Consider the following 19,609-nt stretch of genomic DNA (forward strand, 5'->3'; position numbering starts at 1 on the left):
AGTGCTCAAGCAACTCCTGCCTCCTACTTGTTATGTGTTTTCTTGACGGATGCCTGTAACATACTTCTTCCTAACTTTTGCTGATGTCCTGCCTTATCTGACTCAGATCCTCCTGCTATTAGTTACAGTACAAGTGAGCAGTGTCCAGAAAAACAGTGTCATATTACTCTTTTATAATGGTTCCTTTAATTTCCTTTTCAATTCCCCATCATTGTTTTTTATACACTGCTAATGCCATTTTTCTCTGAATATGGGAGTAAAGAATCAAGGGAAATACTGTTTCTTTGAATTATAACACACATCTGTGTGTGTGTGCAATGATGACTTATTTGACTTCACACTATATACAGCAAAGCTTATCTACCAATAAGGAAGGTAAAACACACCAGAACTATAATGAATTAATTTGATCTTCCCATGAAATATAGAAAATAAGGTCAACGTGTAAAAAATATGAACATTCACCTTGTTCAACCTGTCTTTCTTCCAGCTGTTTATCTAGTTTTTTCTTTTTCTCAGCCCCCACTTTCTCTCTCTTTTTCTTGTGTACACATTTCTCCCACCTGATTAGCTCTCTTTCTAGGCCTTTAATTCCTCCCACCCTCCTTTCCTTCAGTTTTCCCCTCCCCACAGTCATCTTTCTCTCGTCATTTCCCTCCTACCCAGTCAATCTAATTTCTGTGTTATTGTTGTAAGTGTGTGGTTTATATGTGGTTTATATGTATAGTCCTGTACTAAGCTCTGTCTGGGAGTCACTGTCCATTCCATTTACCTCTCCCACAATGCACTGCTAGGGGATGGGCCCAATTATAAAAATATCCATGGTGTGTGTGTGTATGTACTTATGTGAGGTTTTTGAATAAGGCGTAATGCAGCAGTTTTCCTATTCAAAAGTCAGTTGCATTAAATTGGTGAATTGTTTGTTTGTTTATGAAATACAGAAGGCTTTCCTGATGTGACCTATGTTTTGGAATTTAGGAATTTAAAGAAGAGTTTAAATAATCATGTTACTTCAAAACAACACAATTGAATGTCCTTATTTAAAATGAGATGTCCTGCAGGACATCTGCAATTTTATAAATATTAACAAAAAAATTATAAATACCCATGGGTATGCACAAATCTGTCACACTAACTGTATCAGGGAAATCTTTCACTAATCTTTACTGCCATTGGTATAAGTAGGGTGGTGTTACTTATACAGTTCATCAATTTTGATGATGTTCAAAATATGTTGAAACTACTGCCAGCGTAGTACAGCAATGCTCTCTGCTATGTAACTCAGTCCTAATAAAAATAGGAGGACCACATCATGAAGCAACCTGGCAGTAGAGAAAGCTACAGTACATTTCCTTATGGTTACACTTCTTACCCTAGTCTCTTTTGTTTTTTTAATTGATATATTTTAATCAATATAATTATAAACAGCAATTAATTTATTATTAATTACTGACATCCCAACTTTTGATATAAATTTCTAACAATCCAACAGTTATTTAAGAGAACTTGTTTCTACGGACGTCAGCAATCTAGTTTATACTGATACTAGTTTATACTGTTATAGATAGATAAGATAGATAAGAAACCTTTATTTGTCCCACCATGGGGAAGTTGCATTGTTGCAAAAGCATGTACAAGTACACAGCAGAGTGCCAGAAGTAGCAAAGATGTAAGATAAATAAGAAACTAAAAATATTAAAAAAATACTAAGTGGAATAAAACTATAAAGCTACAAAAACTATAAGTGTGTATAAATGTTTGTATGCTAGCCTATAGCTATTTAATCCGTGGTCTCGGCATGATACCCTAAATTACTTTGTAGGGTGAATTCAATAAAAAATTAAATAAAAGCCAAATTAAATACAAGATAACAGATATCCTTCTTGGCATGTGGTCTGGATTGCTAGTCAGTACAATTGTAAAAAGGACTTGGGTCCTGAACTGTCTCTGAAAAGTTCACTTTCATCTAATGAGTGTGCAACTTTAAACAATGGAGAACTTAATGAGCATAAAATGCTAGGAAATAGTGCTTGACTCAATTAGCCAACCAGGACCATGTGACACTGTATGATGGTCCCAGATCAGTGCTAACTGCAGCTATAACTTTGAACAGGTGCAAAGTTATTGCCTCTGTGCTCTCTTTGTTCCTATGGGTGCTTCTTGGGTGTGGTAATGGATGGGGTTTACAGTATATTATGAAATCTTGTGTGGTCAATAGGCCAGCTTTTTTAGAAGTTTTGTTTGATCATGATTTTGTGGTTTGTTTCATGCTGCTCTCTTATCTGATTTGTGACTGGAAGACAGTTGAGCAGGAGACAAAAAATGTTAGATGCAAAGAAATTTACAGTTCAGTGAACATAACCTGATGTTCTCTCACTGATTTATCTGTTCACTACCCTTATTATTCTACATTGTCTTATTCCTTTCTTCCCTTTTGTTTTCCCTCTTCCTGTATGGTTCGTTCTTTTGTCTCCCCATTTTTTAACAGCACGTCTCTTCACAAAACAAGTGGTAGATGGTTGTATCCTGAGGGGTTTTAGAGGATACTTTTGATTCAGCATGCTCTCCAAGTGCAAGAAAAAGCATGGCAACTTTCAGCATCAAAATAAGAGCACACCTGCTGCTTAGAAAAGGTGAGAGCAACCTGCTGTTTGTAAGAAGATAAGCTCACAAACACAACACATGAAGCTGTACATATATGCATTGGGTTTCTTACGGACACAAGCTATATAATATATAATAATGAAAACATAACTATCAATAGATATAACCTTTATGCATATAACCTTTACACACACATTTGCAAACAATGTTTGACTATTACATCATCACACAGTGTGCAACGACAGGCACACAAAATTATCACACGCTGCAAAGCTTTTAAAGGAAACAAAACTACAATGTGTAAAAAATACACTAATTTTTTTGTATCACTCCCATTTCTTTGTGGTCAGAAGTTTTTTTTTTTAACCCACATATTTAAAAAGGCAAGAATGACAGAGATGATTTGCATAAATAAATCATAATAAAAAACCAAAAATAAGTTTCAAGTCAGACCAGACAAACAATCCTGTTGATTTGCTTCACTTAAATACTTTCCAGATTCAAAGTCAGGTAGAAGTACAGTATATTATTCACTTCATTTTTGAAAGCAATGCTCTGGAATTTAATCAGCTCTGCCTTCTCCCACCTCTTAATGGAGTCAGATCAAACAATTAGTGTGCAGGACATGCAGCTCTGCACGACGGGTGGTTGACATTTGAGAGGTATGTGCATTGGACCATTTGCAACTATCAAACTCCTTAGCTGCGTAAATACACATTGTGCAGTTGCAAGTAAGTAAAAATTAGTCTTCATTGTAACATACGCAGCTGCATCCACAGAATTTCTCTTCTTACACGTACTCTTAATAGATTTCTCGTCTATCATGCCATATATTGGCAACAATGGAGAAACTGTTGTGCCATCTCAGCCTTTTTGCTGCCCTCCACTGTTCATTAAATATAAAATCTAAAATACAAGCCAAATTTCAGATATCTGAGTTTGAACCACTTTTCTCACTTATTACACTCATAAACATGTCTACACAAGCTTTCATTAACACCCCTTTTATCTCCTCTTACAAGCCTCTTTCTTCTGCTCCTCTTCCTCTTCTTTTCCATAATTAATTTTTTTGCCTCCTCTGTGCTCCTCAACGGCCTTGTTCTATAACACCTCTGATCTCACTTCATTCCATCTTCTCACTATCATTCAAGTGTTTCCCACTCTTATCCTTTATTCTCTCATATCTTTTTCTCTTCATATCATGGTCACAAAGATATTAGTAAATACTTCACTGAAGTTTCAAATTCCATTCAATGTCATTCCTGTTCTCTTTATATATATATCTATATATATATAGATATATATATATATTAATAAAATTTCCCGTCTCACCCCTATGGGTGGTGTCTGTGTGTCTTCCTCAATCTCGGGTCCTCTGCCAGAGGCCTGGGAGTTTGAGGGTTCTTCGCAGTATCTTAGTTGTTCCTAGCACTGCGCTCTTCTGGACTGAGATCTCTGATGTTGTTCCTGGGATCTGTTGGAGCCACTCTCCCAGTTTGGGGGTCACAGCCCCGAGGGTGCCGATTACCACGGGGACCACTGTTGCCTTCACCTTTCACATCTTTTCTAGTTCTTCTTTAAGCCCTTGGTATTTCTCCAGCTTCTCATGTTCCTTCTTTCTGATGTTGCTATCACTTGGGATTGCTACATCTACCACTACGGCTTTCTTCTGCTGTTTGTCCACCACTATTATGTCCGGTTGGTTAGCCATCACCTGTTTGTCGGTCTGTACTTGTAGCTTCCCTCAACATCCGCTATGCTGCCTTCTGGGAGTTCAACTCCGCCACTAGGGTTGTTTTCCACAGTCCCATTGAGTTCCTTATGAAGGTTCTTAGAATCCTGTTGATGTTGTATAGCTCCAGGCATTCCAGAATCCATATGTGAGGCATTGAGTCTTAGGCTTTCTTGTAGTCAATCCAGGCGGTGCACAGGTTGGTCTGTCTGGTCTTACAGTCTCGAGTGACTGCTTTATCTACCAGTAGTTGATGTTTTGCTCCCCTGATGTCCTTACCCATTCCTTTCTGAGTCCCGTTCATGTATTGAGCCATGTGCTTACTCATCTTAGCTGCTATGATGCCTGACAGGAGCTTCCATGTTGTGCAGAGGCAGGTTATCGGGTGGTAGTTGGATGGGACTGTTCCCTTTTGGGGGTCCTTCAGGATCAGGACTGTCCTGCCTTCAGTTAGCCACTCTGGGTGAGTCCCATCCATTAGCAGCTGGTTCATTTGAGCTGCCAGGCGCTCATGGAGTGCAGTTAGCTTCTTTAGCCAGTGGGTGTGGATCATGTCAGGCCCAGGTGCTGTCCAGTTCTTCATGTTTGAGACCCTTTCTCGGATATCTGCCCTTATGATGGTTACTGGTTCCTGTTCAGGGAGGTTGCTGTGGTCTGCTCTCAGGTCCACCAGCCACTGGGCATTGATGTTATGTGATGCCTCCCTCTCCCATATGTTTTTCCAGTATTGTTCAGTCTCCAGCCTTGGTGGGTCTGCTCTCATGTTACTACCCTGCCACTGAGAATACACTTTGGATGGTTTGGTGGAGAACATCATCTCCTTGATTCTATTTCTCTGGTGTACCTCTTGTGTGGCCAGTGCTGTGAGTTGTTGCTTGCCAGTCTCCAGGGCCTCTGTTATGGACAGCTTGCTGTACTTCTTACTTAACTTCATCCCACCTTTCTGCAGTTCTGATAGTTGGTTAACTTCTCTCCGTGTTACCTTTATTTTTGCCTCCAACCTCCCTCTCCATGCAGGATACTGCTCCTTGGTGGTGGTGTGTATTTTGTGGCCAAGCATCTCAAGGATCACTGTTCACTGTTGCCTGGTGTATATCAGCTTGTTGGTTTCAGTGATGGTCACAGTAGGGATTGTTCGTAATGCTGCATCCACATCTTCTAGTAGACTTTCAGAGGGTACATTATTTAGTCTTAGTAACAGGATACAGAGGTTCCAGGTGTCCATCTTACTCACGATCTTCACTCTCAGGTCAGCTGCTCTTGTGTTGAGCATGTGGGGGGCTTGTCATTGGGGCTTGGTAACCAATCTTGGGTGGGGATGGGTATTGTTTCCCCCCTGATCTTGCGTCCTGGCTCCCCCTTACCGTAGCATTTGTGTTGTATCTCTTCGATCTCCAGTTGTGATAGCAGCTGCCGTTTGCAGATGGTCCCACATCCTCTTCATGTAACCCCTATCGCTGGGGTTACTCATGTAGTAGCATTCCAACAGTTCTCTATTCTCAGCCCTCATCTATGAGTGTCGTGTTCCAGGAGCTTATTTCTCATCAGGTTGCCCTGGTCTCCTAGCACCTGACACAGACCTTATTGACCCAGGCGATGTCTGAGATGACGTATGAGTATTTCTATCGCTCATTTGTAACAAGCTCAGTGTTCCAACATATTTTTATTTTATATATATATATAACTTCATCTAACTATATATATATGAAGTACTGACACCATAATAAAACTTAGTATATACTACTAAATTATGTTCCAACCTAACTTTTTTTATGTTTTTTATACTGTCAGTAGAATTTCCCTGAGAGGCGGGGTACATCCTGAAAAGATCTTCTGTTTATCACAGGGCTGACACACAGAGACAGCCAAATGCTATATTGCAACATATGTGACAGCTAAACCTAGACAGCTGAGAACAACTTATATAGGCATATACAAACATGCACTTACACGACACAGACACTGATCATAGCCCACACACAAACATATCAAAACAGTTGAACCTGAAAAGGCAGAACTGCTTTAAAAGCTACTATTTATGTGAAAACACACAAACTCACAAATATACTCAAACAATGCATACATATTAGTTCCATAATGCACACACACATGACTAGATACATACACTCTCACACATATGTGGGCTTACCCTACGTGACTGGATTTCTTTGACATATAAAGGCAATAAGAATTCAGACACTCCCTCCAGTCGGACACCTTCCTTGGTCACCCGCATATTCCCCATACCATCCTAAGAAGACAGAGACAGATAAAGAGACATCACTGGTTATTCAGACAGAATGATGAATTTAGTGAAAATAATATTAATTAATTTGCTCATATACAATGTACTCATTTCCACAGACTCAGAGAATTAATTTTAGAGAATTAATCTACTTTCTGATGTTTTTTATTAGTCATATCTATAAATTATACAAAAATCTATTACTACTCCTGCTATTATACATAGTAATATAAACAGAGAAGGCAGAGAAAAACGGTTTGATATAAACCGCAAAGTTATCAGTTATTCATAAAGGTGTATAGTTATGGTTAGGTAATTACAGTATATATATTCAAGAGTCATAACTCCTCATGGAAAAAACACTACAACAAAAAATGGCAATTATTATGGTTATCCAAATGTTAAAAATAAAAAAAAAGGTTTTCTCTGCATGTAAAATAACGACATCTTATGTCTAACACAGGTTTAAATGTATCTGAGTACATAAACTGTTCCAATCAAAAGCTATTTGGGATGACAGGCTTACCCCACCCATCACATCAAATAGTGAGCTCATGTCATGGGTCAGAAATGTGTACGAAAGTCATTTGACTAAAAGCTTTGTACACATTTCCAAAAGAATGTGGTTGGAGCCTAATTTACCCAGGCCTTTACGCTCTATATCTCAACACAGCTTTGCACCAATTCACTTTGACTCAATTACTAATTCATAAACCAGGATGTGGGAACCAGGTTATCATACCTTCAACTACTATACTGCTGACAGTCCCATTCACATCTTACAGTTATGAAAATACAAATGTATGGCATTGGTTTGATTTTATTTGCTTTACGTTCTGAACTTGTCTTGACTGAATATCACAATAAATATCAGTATTTAGGACTGGACCAGCTTTACACTTTTTAAGGCCTTTGGTTGAGACAATTTTAGATGTATTCACAGCTTTTAGGGTTCTCCAGTTCCCCAGTAGTAGTTATTACTATTAGTCATTGATGAGCAGTGTAATATTGATGCGACATGGGAAAACCATGTATTCACAGAGCTCCGCTTCATGCACAGTCAGATCCTGTTTTACAGAGAATGTTCTTAAGAGTCTAATAGGAATATAACTTTAATGTAAGCATGTGGTTATGAATATATTTATTCAACATCAAAGAGCATTATATAATAACCATTATAATGAGTTTTAGCCATTGGAACACCATTACTGCCTCATGAGAACATGTTACATTACACGAGGTTTGCATTGGACTGCATTTACATTTGTCATATATACCTTAAGTTTCACTTTGTAAAAACTGTGGACTATTGATAACATTCCCTTCTTCATTCAAGTAACAAACAAGGATGTATTGGTGAGGACTAATGTTGCTTGTGTTGCAATGAAAAAATAATTAAATAAAAAATAATTATGGGGTTAATGTGATGCTGCCTCTTCAAATTTCAGAAAATCTATTTATGTTAGACTGAGTTGTGCAAAGTTATGTAAAAACAAATTTATATTCATGTAATTTACACCACAAATTCTGATCAGATGGCTGGAAGATGAAAATGGCTTTATGCCACATGAGTAAATTCTTGAAAGACTGTTGGATCAGACTTACATGGTAAGATTAAATTTCTTTCAAACAAGGATGAAAGATATTAGGATACTAAGGAATCTTACAGAGTAAAGAGGAGGCTATTGTACCATGTCAAAATCTTTGTTTAGAACAACAGTGGTGGATATAACAGTGGATGGAGCATAGCAAATCACCAGCTGCTCTGCATGAGAATTCTGGACAGTGCAGTAAAAGTCACTGAAACACATCTGTTGATAAAGTAAATTTTTCAGCAGAGGTTTATTAACACTGATGTAAGGCTCATGTTTGGATAATCAGCTATGCTGTAATCTTCTTCTTTTCCTTTCGGCTCCTCCCTTCAGGGGTCTCCACAGCGAATCATCTCTGTATCCTTCACAACCACACCAACTATCCTCATGTCCTCCTTCACTACATCCAAGAACCTCCTCTTTGGTCTTCCTCTAGGCCTCCTTCCTGGCAGCTCTAACCTCAGCATCCTTTTACCAATGTATTCACTGTCCCTCCTCTGAACATGTCCAAACCATCTCAATCTGGCTTCCCTGGCTTTTTCTCAACATCTTCAGCTCTGCTACCTCCAGCTCTGCCTCCTCTCTTTTTCTCAGTGCCACTGTCTCTAAACCAGACAACATTGCTGGTCTCACCACTGTCTTGTCCACCTTTCCTTTCATTCTTGCTGACACTCTTTTGTCACACATCACACCTGACACTTTCCTCCCCCCGTTCCAACCTGCTTGCACACGTCTCTTCACTTCTTTTCCACACTCTCCGTTGCTCTGGACTGTTGACCCTAGGTACTTAAAATCCTCCACCTTCTTCACCTCTACTCCCTGTAACCTCACCGTTCTACTTGAGTCCCTCTCATTTACACTCATGTACTCTGTTTTACTGCAGCTAACCTTCATTCCTCTCCTTTCCATAGCAAACCTCCACCTCTCTAGATTTTGACTTGAGTCCAAAGTGATTACACTTTGGACTCAAGTCATAGAAACCATGCTGATTCTGCTCATGGATACCTTGCTGAATCAAGTAAGCCTTTGTTGAAACTTCATGTTGCTAAGAAGAAGAGGAATTCGTTTTGTTCAAGCGGATTCTCGCACTCCCATGCCGGAGCCTTGTTTCAAGAAGACTCTACGTTGGATTTTGCACTGAGAAAAAATTAACGTTTATCAAGCCATCAAGCCTAGATGAGCTCAGCCCTTTTTCCCTCCTTTGAGTTTAGTAGCGTCTTTTCAGTTGGAGGAGTTTATCTTGGTTGTCCTAAGCTCTGGACCCTTTTTTTGAGCTTATCTACCTGATCACCAGACGCACCTGACCAAGGCGACCTAGTACCGTCAGATATTGCTCTGTGGGCCACGTTCAGGATTCAAGTGTCATCTGTCTAGGCTCCCTCGCAGGTACCGAGTGTGTGCTTAGGCAGAAACCATCACTCTCCATAGCGTCTCTGGTTTTTGTCTCCATCTCCTGGTCATCTCACAGTCCATGTTTCACCCTGCTCCCTGATCCTTGAAAGAAATAAACTGAGTTTTTGGTGTTGGCATTTAATTGGTCCTAACTCTCCCAAATCATGACACTTTCTACCCACACCATGATAAAACAGCTTGAATCCTGCTCTATAGGCCTTGCTACCTTTCCACCTGGTCTCCTGAACACACATCATACCAGCCAACTCTCTAGTTTTCCCTGACAAAGTCCCTACATTCAAAGTCCCTACTCTAAGTCCTACACTCCTGCCCTTCCTCTTCTCTCTTTGCCCACGAACACACCTTCCCCTTCTTCGACCAATAGTAGTCCAATTTCCACTGGCCCCCTGTAAGTCAACAGCACCAATGGCGGCCATTGTTAACCCGGGCTGCGACTGATCCGGTATGGAAGTCATATTTGTGATTCGCATGTTTGATTTGGCTTAAATTTTACGTCGGATGCCCTTCCTGACACAACCCTCTGCATTTACCTCAACTTGGGACCGGTACATGAAGACACTGGATTGTGCCCCCTTGTGGTTGCATTAATCAGCTGTGCTGTAATATCAGCCGTAATCACCAATAAAATGCATTTAGATAGTTGGCACTCATAAAAACAGTACTGAAATATAGGATAGAAAATTATAAACAAAGGCAGTCTGTCAACACAATATATTTTAAAGTAAACAACCATTATTGTATGGGTTTTTGGTTTTCTACATCTATTTTAATTTTTTCTTTTTTAAAAAATACAATAACAAACATGACAGCTGTTTTTCTTGGTTAAATATTTTCAGGCTCAAATGTTTTAAGTAATACAAAATAATGTTCTTTTTGGGTGTAAAGCCACAACCAAAATATTGTTAATCGAACCAATTCAGCCTTCAAATGCAATAACGTCCCCATAGAATTTGTCACTTGATGGCAACAAATTTGTCTTGCTTCCCTGGTACCCAGCTTTCTTTTCATGTTTGCAAATATTGATGAAACTGTCCATGAAGATAGGAATTCTGTTAAGAGTGCTGCAGCGTATTATTATTAATTTTTAGGTGCAACAAACCAACAAAGCCTTTCAAATTGGAAATGTACTCAAGGCATGAGAGAGAGAGATGAGACGATGAGGAGAGAAACTGGGAGGAGGAGAGCAGGAGAGTAGATGGAAAAGAAATACAGTTGGGGAAATGGTAAACTGAGGAATAAATCACAAAAACAGAAAAATTTGAGCAAAATATGACTAAAGCAGACAATGTCAGAGACATCATCTCTGATGGAAATGCCTATAACACTGAACTGTGAAAGTGGCAGGCTGAGCTAGGAAATTGAGGTGTATGTGAACATGGAACAGCTACACATCAAAGGAAGGAAAATCTTTTTAACATTTAAAGAATATAAAAGTCGAAGTAGTGAAGACTTTTGCCAGGTTTAGACTCGGTCTCATAATCTACAGTAGATGGAGCAATATTTTAGAAATTCACATTCTTATACTTCTAACATCCAATCAAACTCACACCAGTGCTAATGAGATGAGCTTTACCAAAGTGCATACAATTATGCTCAAGGGTGCAACTCCAGCATGAGAGAAAAAAAAAAACAAGCTCAACTTACAAAAAAATAAGTTAATGTATTTTACTTTAATCTATTTATGTAAATATTTTATTTGTGTTGGAATGTCAGTACCAGGTTTCTATTGTAAATATGGATTATATGGAATATGAACATTCATCCCTACTACTGTACATAACTATACAAAAAGACTGTACTGACATTGACTGTACTGGATGTAGATGCACCCACAGCCCATCATTATGTGATGTTAAAAAGCGTAGCAAATGACACTGTAAAGGATGTTTATATCTATATTATTTTGATATGAATTTTATTAGGTCTATTTTTTTGTTGCCTCACAGCAAGAAGGTCCTGGGTTCACAACCTGGCCTTTCTGTGTGGAGTTTGCATGTTCTCCCTGTGCTTGTGTGGGTTTTCTCCAGGTACTCTGGTTTCCTCCCACAGTCCAAAAACATGTATGTCAGGTTGACTGGTGACTCTAAATTGCCCATAGGAGTGAGTGTGAGTGTGTGAGGTTGTTTGTCTCTATGTGTCCCTGTGATGGACTGGTGACCTGTCCAGGGTGTACCCCTGCCTTTCACCCAGAGAGAGCTGGGATAGACTCCAGCAGATCCCCGTGACCCTGGTTAAGGATTGAGCGGGTATAGATAATGGATGGATGGATGGATGTTTTCCAATTTTCATTTTTTTTTACAGATATTCTGTGAAAGTGAAGACGTCTCATGATCCTCAATTGGACTTCTGCTGAGGACTTTTATTTTGTATTGGGTTCGTGTCTCTTCTCCTGTAGTAACGCGTTAATAGTATTTTTACTTTTGTCTTCATTTTGTATTTGATTATCAGTCTGTTTGGGGGGAAAACCATTACTAGCATATCTGACTTTTAAAATAATTAATGATTACCTTAATCATTTAGACATTAGGGCTTCAGTGCGCAGGATTTGAGTTATAAAATATTAATTATTCTCATTATTAATATTATATTAATATTAATTAAACATATACTGCTCTGTAATGGGTTGCCACATACATCTGGGGGTGATTTGAAAATTACTTATCAGGCAGTGTGCACTGTATATAAGCTGCAGTTTCACCATTTCCCTGTCACTATCTATTGCTGTTTCTCCTTTATCATTTTGCATTCTTTAAATTGTCTAGGTCAAAATGTGCCTGATGATGCCAAACATTCACTTTTATGCAGATGATTTGTGCTACTACTCAAACTCGGGCTGTCTAATGGCTTTGATTTTAACATTTCACAACAATCTCTTTGAACATTGTTAAGTGGAGTGTGATTCCTCATAAACACCTAACAGGATTGTGGAAGACAGTATTTAAAGTGGATTTTAAAAGACAATGTTTTATCTGAGCCTATGATAAAGTTTTTCTTCAGAAAAAAGATAATATAAATAAATATATAAATATATAAATATAAGATCATCTCTACACAATGTTATGTTCCTGACAGCAAACATGTAGCAATGTGTAAAAAAAATTATATAAAATAAAATAATTCAATTATTACAAGTGGCTGTGTCCAGCACAATGAGAATGAATGAGTGTAGATTATCACACCATAATCCAGTCCAGTCTCCTTGCCACAGACACCTGTTATGGAAGCTGCAGATGGAAAGTGACTGGATTGGAATAAAATTCATGTGGCCCATGTTCATTTCCCCTTCATTTGTAGCTATTTTCTTTTCCTCCACTATTTCATTCTACCTCACCCACATCTCTTGGCCCATTTTGAAAAGCACCTCAGGGAGGTTTTCAGAATCAATAAACCCTCAAATACAAAACACCTCAGGGTTAAGTGTGAATACACCAATACTACTTACTTTGGGGCAGAGGAGAGTCAACAGTGAAAAGCAAATAGTACAGAAATGCTACACGCAGGTGAAAACTCTTCCAGATACATTTTATTTACATAAACATTTTCTTGACAGCACATTTAGTGAGGTCTGGAATAATGAAGTGTCCTCTTTTGACATAAGAATGTATGGTCAACAGAGTGAGTGAATGTCCGCTTCAGTGTAGACGATGTATTTTCCATCACGGTGAGGTTAACTGGCAAACTGCCCCTTTAGGGGAAAGCATACCATATGCAAGGTTATACACATGGAAAACCCACACCAATAACATACATAGTACCAACATGTTTTTCACCATGACTTGTCCATACATGCACACACACACACAGACACGACAGACCCCTGTGTCCCTGTGATGATGGATAGGCTGGGAAAGTATTTTGCAGGCACTTGTAATATTCAGGACTGTAATTTTTCACACAACCTTTTATGTCAGCCAGCAAACCCAGAGAGAGAGTGAGAAAGAGCAAGAGAGATAAAAAGAGATACAGAGAGTGAAAGAGAGAGTGCAGTGTCACCTTTGCCTAGGGAAAAGAGCTAAGAAAATGGCTGAAGGGATGCACAAATTAGGAAACTCAGAAAGTGCTTTGGTCGTCCTTTGCCATTTTGACCAGCTGGAGAGAGTTGCGGCCGAGAAAATGACTTTGTGTAGATAATTTTAAAATGTACTTGAATTATAGTGACTGTTGGTTGAACTAGAACTAAGCGAAAATTATGAAGTTCGATCATCATTATAAATTGATATTGGAATTTTTTCCCATGTCACTTGAAGGATAGGGAGTCACTTGAATCAGCTCATTTTGAAAAGATCAAGCTCATACTGCAAGTCAAAATCCATTGTAAAGGCAACCACCTTATTAAAATTATTGATTGCTTGACAGGAAGCAGTTTGCTCAGAGAGTCAAGCTACCTTAACAGCTCCCCAAGGCTGTATGCCAACAGCCACTGCATGTATAGCATCCTTTTCTTTATCTTTCTCCATTCCTCTCTCCTACTTCTAACCTACTTCTTATCTTTATTTCTTGCTCTTTCCTAAAATTGTACAACTTCCTTGATCTTCTAGTGCTCTGGCATGGCACTAATGCTGCCAGAGACGGATTAAAGGATGGATTCTAACTTGGTTAAACCATATTTAAAATAGAAGCAGGTTTGCTGTGGTGTTTTATGTAGCCAATGTAAATTTCCTGCACCAAGAACTTAGAATGGGTTTAGAAAAGAAAAAAAAAAATTTCAGAACTAAAAGCTGTAATGGTGTCCAGGTAGAGAACTAGACCTTTATTATTGCAGACAGGCCTTTATTTCTAATTCCCCCTGTTTTAAAAGTAGGCATTGTTGATCTGCTGCCATATGCTGTGTTAATTTGGTGCTGCTGCTGCCATTTGCCATTGATGCAAACTCAGCACTCTCTCCATCTGTTTCACATTAAAACACTTTGAGCCGTTAAGAGGGTTGAATTTCTTCACCTCCCTGTAAGCTTTCAGTTAAAAATAAAAGCAAAATAGCAGATATAAAAATATGTAAAAATTAATTCAAATTTAACTTTAAATTGAAAGGCAGGGGACAATAGCAAAGGCAAAAAGCAGAAGGAAATAAAAATAAAGTTGCTAAATTAAAATTACGATAAACATAACATGGCCAATAGCAGTGCACAGACTTGCTTCAATCATAGCCAGCTGCTTCAGTATCAAATAAAGCAAAGGCATCTCATCAAAATAACAGAAAAGTGCTGAAGTGAGAACTGGACTCAGTGAGTGGAAACAGAGCATAAAGGCCTTTACACACCAGATTTCCACAGCAACTACTTCATAATATTTTTCAAACTGGTTTTATATTAGTTATTTTTTAAGCACTTCCTTTTTTTATTTAGAAATGAATTCAAATAACAATAGCAAAAATAAAAGACAAAAAATCATATGAGCTTTTTCAGGAGTCACTTTTTGTACACATGGTACTGTCATTGGGAGTTTTGACATTTGCAGGCGAAATCATTAGATTAGATTGATTATCAATGGACAGGCAATTTCTATACATTAAGATACTTCACCTACATACAATGTCATAATTACCCGCCCAGATAATATGAGCATAATCTGAAGTCATGGCCTAACATGTTTCTGTTTATATGATTCTATGTTTATATGCCAGTAAGGAAGAAATACACCATTACTTTATTAGTCATCAGTGAGATGAATAAAGTAAATAAACTTTGACTACTGAATGATCTAGTCTGCCGAAACCACGCTACATAGTGCTGATCCCACACTCCCTTCAAATATGCTGATATGGTTTAACTGGTTTTCCAGCAAGTTTCACAAGAACTAATCACTGAAGTTATAGGTGTCAGCTAAGTTATAAGTTTCAGCTACTATATTTACCTGTGTGCACTATATACTGTAGCCTAATGTTCTGCTTAGGCTTGAGATAAACAGTTTGAGAGAAAATTCTAGTGAATTAAGGAGGACGTGTATTTTAAGTTTATATTTATAGCTCTTCAGGATATGAAGTCAGCCTTTCATTTCTAAGTTGCCTAAGTTGATTATTATATTTGACAGCAGTCTTTGGTGAATCCAGCTTACCGGATAGCTGAGAGGAGTTGAACACTTCCTGAGTGACTGTGTTTTTGAATTCTATTTATGCACTTATACAGATGAAAATGACAATATAAAACTGTGACTGCATTCAATCAATAAATTGTTATTCTTACTTTTCCTCTTAAACCTGTGGGGCTAGAGTTAGTATGTAATTATTATTTGGATGAAAAGGTTAAGACAGAGTACAATTAATGCCTCTAGCGGAGCATATTAAAAAGCATGTGGGCAGGATGTGTTAAGTAGCAACATTTGCAGTTGAACCTGAGGATAGAGTGGAAACTGACCACTGAAAAATGATATATAACAGAAGCAGTAATGAAAATTCACCTGCAGAGCAAATAGAAAAGAACCTTCTGCATGAAAGCCCAAGGCACCAGATCAATATCCTGCACAAAACAGTGGTGATCATTTGGGGTGAGTCCATGCACACTATCTGAAATTCTGTTGTAAAGCATTATTAAACAAAACTCAAAACCCAAATAAGGACTTTTGCTAAAAAGATATAAGATAAGTTACAGCATAGGGCATGCATGTTGATATGCTACAGTAAAGTTCTTCAAAATTCTAACTCCAACTTCTGTGTACAGCTGACATTTTCTCACTGGTGTCTCCATTTATAAATGAGGTTTCAGTGAAAATGATGTAGCTTAAAGGGGCAGACTACATGATGTGTCAGCTTCTCCAGGGGAACGGATATTAACCTTTGTAAAGTACTGAGTTGTGCTTTGTGTTTGACTGTGGCTATATGTGAGCAGACAGCCCTGTGTCCAAAGACGGAGCACTCGCTTGTCTACAACGTATGAGCCAGCACCTGTGCCCCAAATCACCTCTGACTGACAAATGACAGCAGAGAGTTTCCTGCTGCTTCACACAGACCACTTACTTGCTCAAATCACAGACAAAATCACAAAGGAACAACTTGACAAGTGCAGTTAACATCACCTTGCTTTCACCAACAGCTGTGTCCCATTCCACCTCTGCAGCCTGAGAGACAGTCTGAGTGACAAATGACAGCAAAGGTCTAATGCCTCTTCACAGTTGTACTTGCTTGCTGGCTTCACCACTGTCACCCCACTGTTCCTTGTCATAACAAATAAAATAGGACTAAAATATAAGGTCAGGGAAAAGAGTACGTAAGTAATCTTACATGACTTGGAGGTCCAACTTGTAGAAATATTACAAAAACTTTTCATTATGTTGGGAGGAAATAATCAGGCACTTAAGACTTGCTAAGACTTTGGGCCATGAGTACCGTTTGTTAAATCTAGAGTCTGTAACGAGTTTGCAGAAATTCATCACCAACTTTGGTTTCTTCTGCAATAAGTTTCCTTTGTCTTTAATTCTTAAATATCTTAAATATCTTTCTCTAACTCTTGCATACATTGTTTTATTCAAAGCAAGAAACAGTTTCCTACCACCCAATTGGACTATTATCACTCAATACTTATTACTTCTTATAAGATCATAGTTGTGGCTCAGTATGTCGCTACTCACCTACTAGGAGGTTCAGTAAGTTGTTACCACCCCATAGATCTTCATGGTCATTGCTACTGCTATCAAGACAATGCATTCCATCTTGATGCATGTCCTTAGTATTCATGACAAACTTGGTAAAGTTGAGGAAAAAACTGGCTTTAAGCATTTAAACTGTCTACAACTAAGGTCATGATTTAGGTGCACATTAATCCATGATAACACCCTCCCAAAACACATTTATGTCAGCCGTAATGCTTGATCAACACCACTGAATGCCATCACAACACACAGATATATATATATATATATATATATATAAAAATTTCCCTTCTCACCCCTACGGGTTGTGTGTGTGTGTGTCTTCCTCAATCTCTACCAGAGGCCTGGGAGTTTGAGGGTTCTTCGCAGTATCTTAGCTGTTTGGTCACTCTTCTGAACTGACAGCTCTGATGTTGTTTCTGGGATCTGTTGGAGCCACTCTCCCAGTTTGGGGGTCACAGCCCCGAGGGTGCCGATTACCACGGGGACCACTGTTGCCTTCACCTTCCACATCTTTTCTAGCTCTTCTTTAAGCCCTTGGTATTTCTCCAGCTTCTCATGTTCCTTCTTTCTGATGTTGCTGTCACTTGGGATTGCTACATCTACCACTATGGCCTTCTTCTGTTTGTCCACCACTACTATGTCCGGTTGGTTAGCCATCACCTGTTTGTTGGTCTGTATGTGGAAGTCCCACAGGATCTTAGCTCGGTCATTCTCCACCACCTTTGGAGGTGTGTCCTTGGGACCTCCAGCCCATACTCGGCACAGCCCATACTCGGCACAGATGTTCCTGTACTCTATGTCAGCCATTTGGTTATGGCGTTCCATGTATGCCCTGCCTGCTAGCATCTTACAACCTGCTGTTATGTGCTGGATTGTCTCAGGGGCATCTTTGCACAGCCTGCACCTGGGGTCCTGCCACACCGGTAGACCCCAGCCTCTATCGATCTTGCGCTCAGGGCCTGTTCTTGTGCGTAGCAGCACAAGAATATTAATTCCTGTCTTTCAGTCCAGCTTTTTCCAGCCACTCGTAGGACTTTTCAATATCAGCCACTTCTTCTATCTGTCGGTGGTATATACCGAGCAGGTGTTTGTCCTGCCATGATGGTTCTTGCTCTTCTTCCTCTGCATCGGTTTTCTGTTGCCTGAGATATTCACTAAGTATTCCATCGCTCGAGGCCATCTTCCTGATGTACTCATGGCTCTTTGCTGTTTCATCTCGGATGGTGGCTCTGACGCTCACCAGTCCTCAGCCTCCTTCCTTCCTCTTAGTGTACAGTCTCAGGGTGCTGGATTTGAAGGGAAGTCCTCCATGCATTGTGAAGAGCTTCCTTGTCTTGACATCAGTGGCTTCTATGTCCTCTTTTGGCCGGCTTATTATGCCAGCGGGGTATCTGATGACCGGCAGGGCATAGGTGTTGATGGCTTGGACCTTGTTCTTCCCATTTGGCTGATTTCTTAGGACTTGTCTTACTCTCTGTAGGTATTTGGTTGTGGCGGTTTTCCTTCTTGGATCCCATTTGCCTGTGGGATTCCAAGGTACTTGTAGCTTCCCTCAACATCCGCTATGCTGCCTTTTGGAAGTTCAACTCCTTCAGTTGACAACCTTCCCTCTCTTCGTTATCATTCGACCACACTTGTCCAGTCCAAATGACATTCCAATGTTGTTGCTGTATATCCTAGTGGTATGGTGAGGTGGCTGATGGTTGCTCCATTTCGTAGTTGGTATCCAAAGCTAGTCTTAGTGATGATCTGGCTGAGGGGGTTCAGGCCTATGCAGAACAGCAGGGGGACAGAGCATCTCCTTGGTAGATGCCGCAGTTGATGGAGACTTGTGCAATTGGCTTGTGGTTGGCCAATAGGGGTGTTTTCCACAGTCCCATTGAGTTCCTTATTAAGGTTCTGAGAGTCCTATTGATGTTGTATAGCTCCAGGCATTCCAGGATCCATGTGTGAGGCATTGAGTCGTAGGCTTTCTAGTAAATCCAGGCAGTGCACAGGTTGGTCTGTCTGGTCTTACAGTCTCAAGTGGCTGCTTTATCTACCAGTAGTTGATGTTTTGCTCCCCTGGTGTCCTTACCCATTTCTTTCTGGGCCCCACTCATGTATTGAGCCATGTGCTTACTCATCTTAGCTGCTATGATGCCTGACAGGAGCTTCCATGTTGTGCAGAGGCAGGTTATCGGGTGGTAGTTGGATGGAACTGCTCCCTTTTGGGTGTCCTTCAGCATCAGGACTGTCCTGCCTTCAGTTAGCCATTCTGGGTGGGTCCCATCCATTAGCAGCTGGTTCATCTGAGCTGCCAGGCGCTCATGGAGTGCAGTTAGCTTCTTTAGCCAGTGGGTGTGGATCATGTCAGGCCCCAGTGCTGTCCAGTTCTTCATGCTTGAGACCCTTTCTGGGATATCTGCCATTGTGATGGTTACTGGTTCCTGTTCAGGG

At 39.6% G+C, this 19,609-nt stretch overlaps 1 protein-coding gene across 1 annotated transcript in view; it reads right to left on the reverse strand.

The window, feature by feature from the left end:
• Nucleotides 1-19,609, reverse strand: part of LOC113128321 (zeta-sarcoglycan-like) — a 321,035-nt gene that overhangs the window by 90,012 nt on the left and 211,414 nt on the right. The window contains exon 3 of the mRNA XM_026303565.1: nt 6,486-6,587. Coding sequence (XP_026159350.1) covers nt 6,486-6,587 — 102 coding nt within the window. The remainder of the gene's footprint in view (nt 1-6,485; nt 6,588-19,609) is intronic.

The sequence above is a fragment of the Mastacembelus armatus genome, chromosome 1, assembly GCF_900324485.2.
Source record: "Mastacembelus armatus chromosome 1, fMasArm1.2, whole genome shotgun sequence".
Taxonomy (NCBI): Eukaryota; Metazoa; Chordata; class Actinopteri; order Synbranchiformes; family Mastacembelidae; genus Mastacembelus; species Mastacembelus armatus.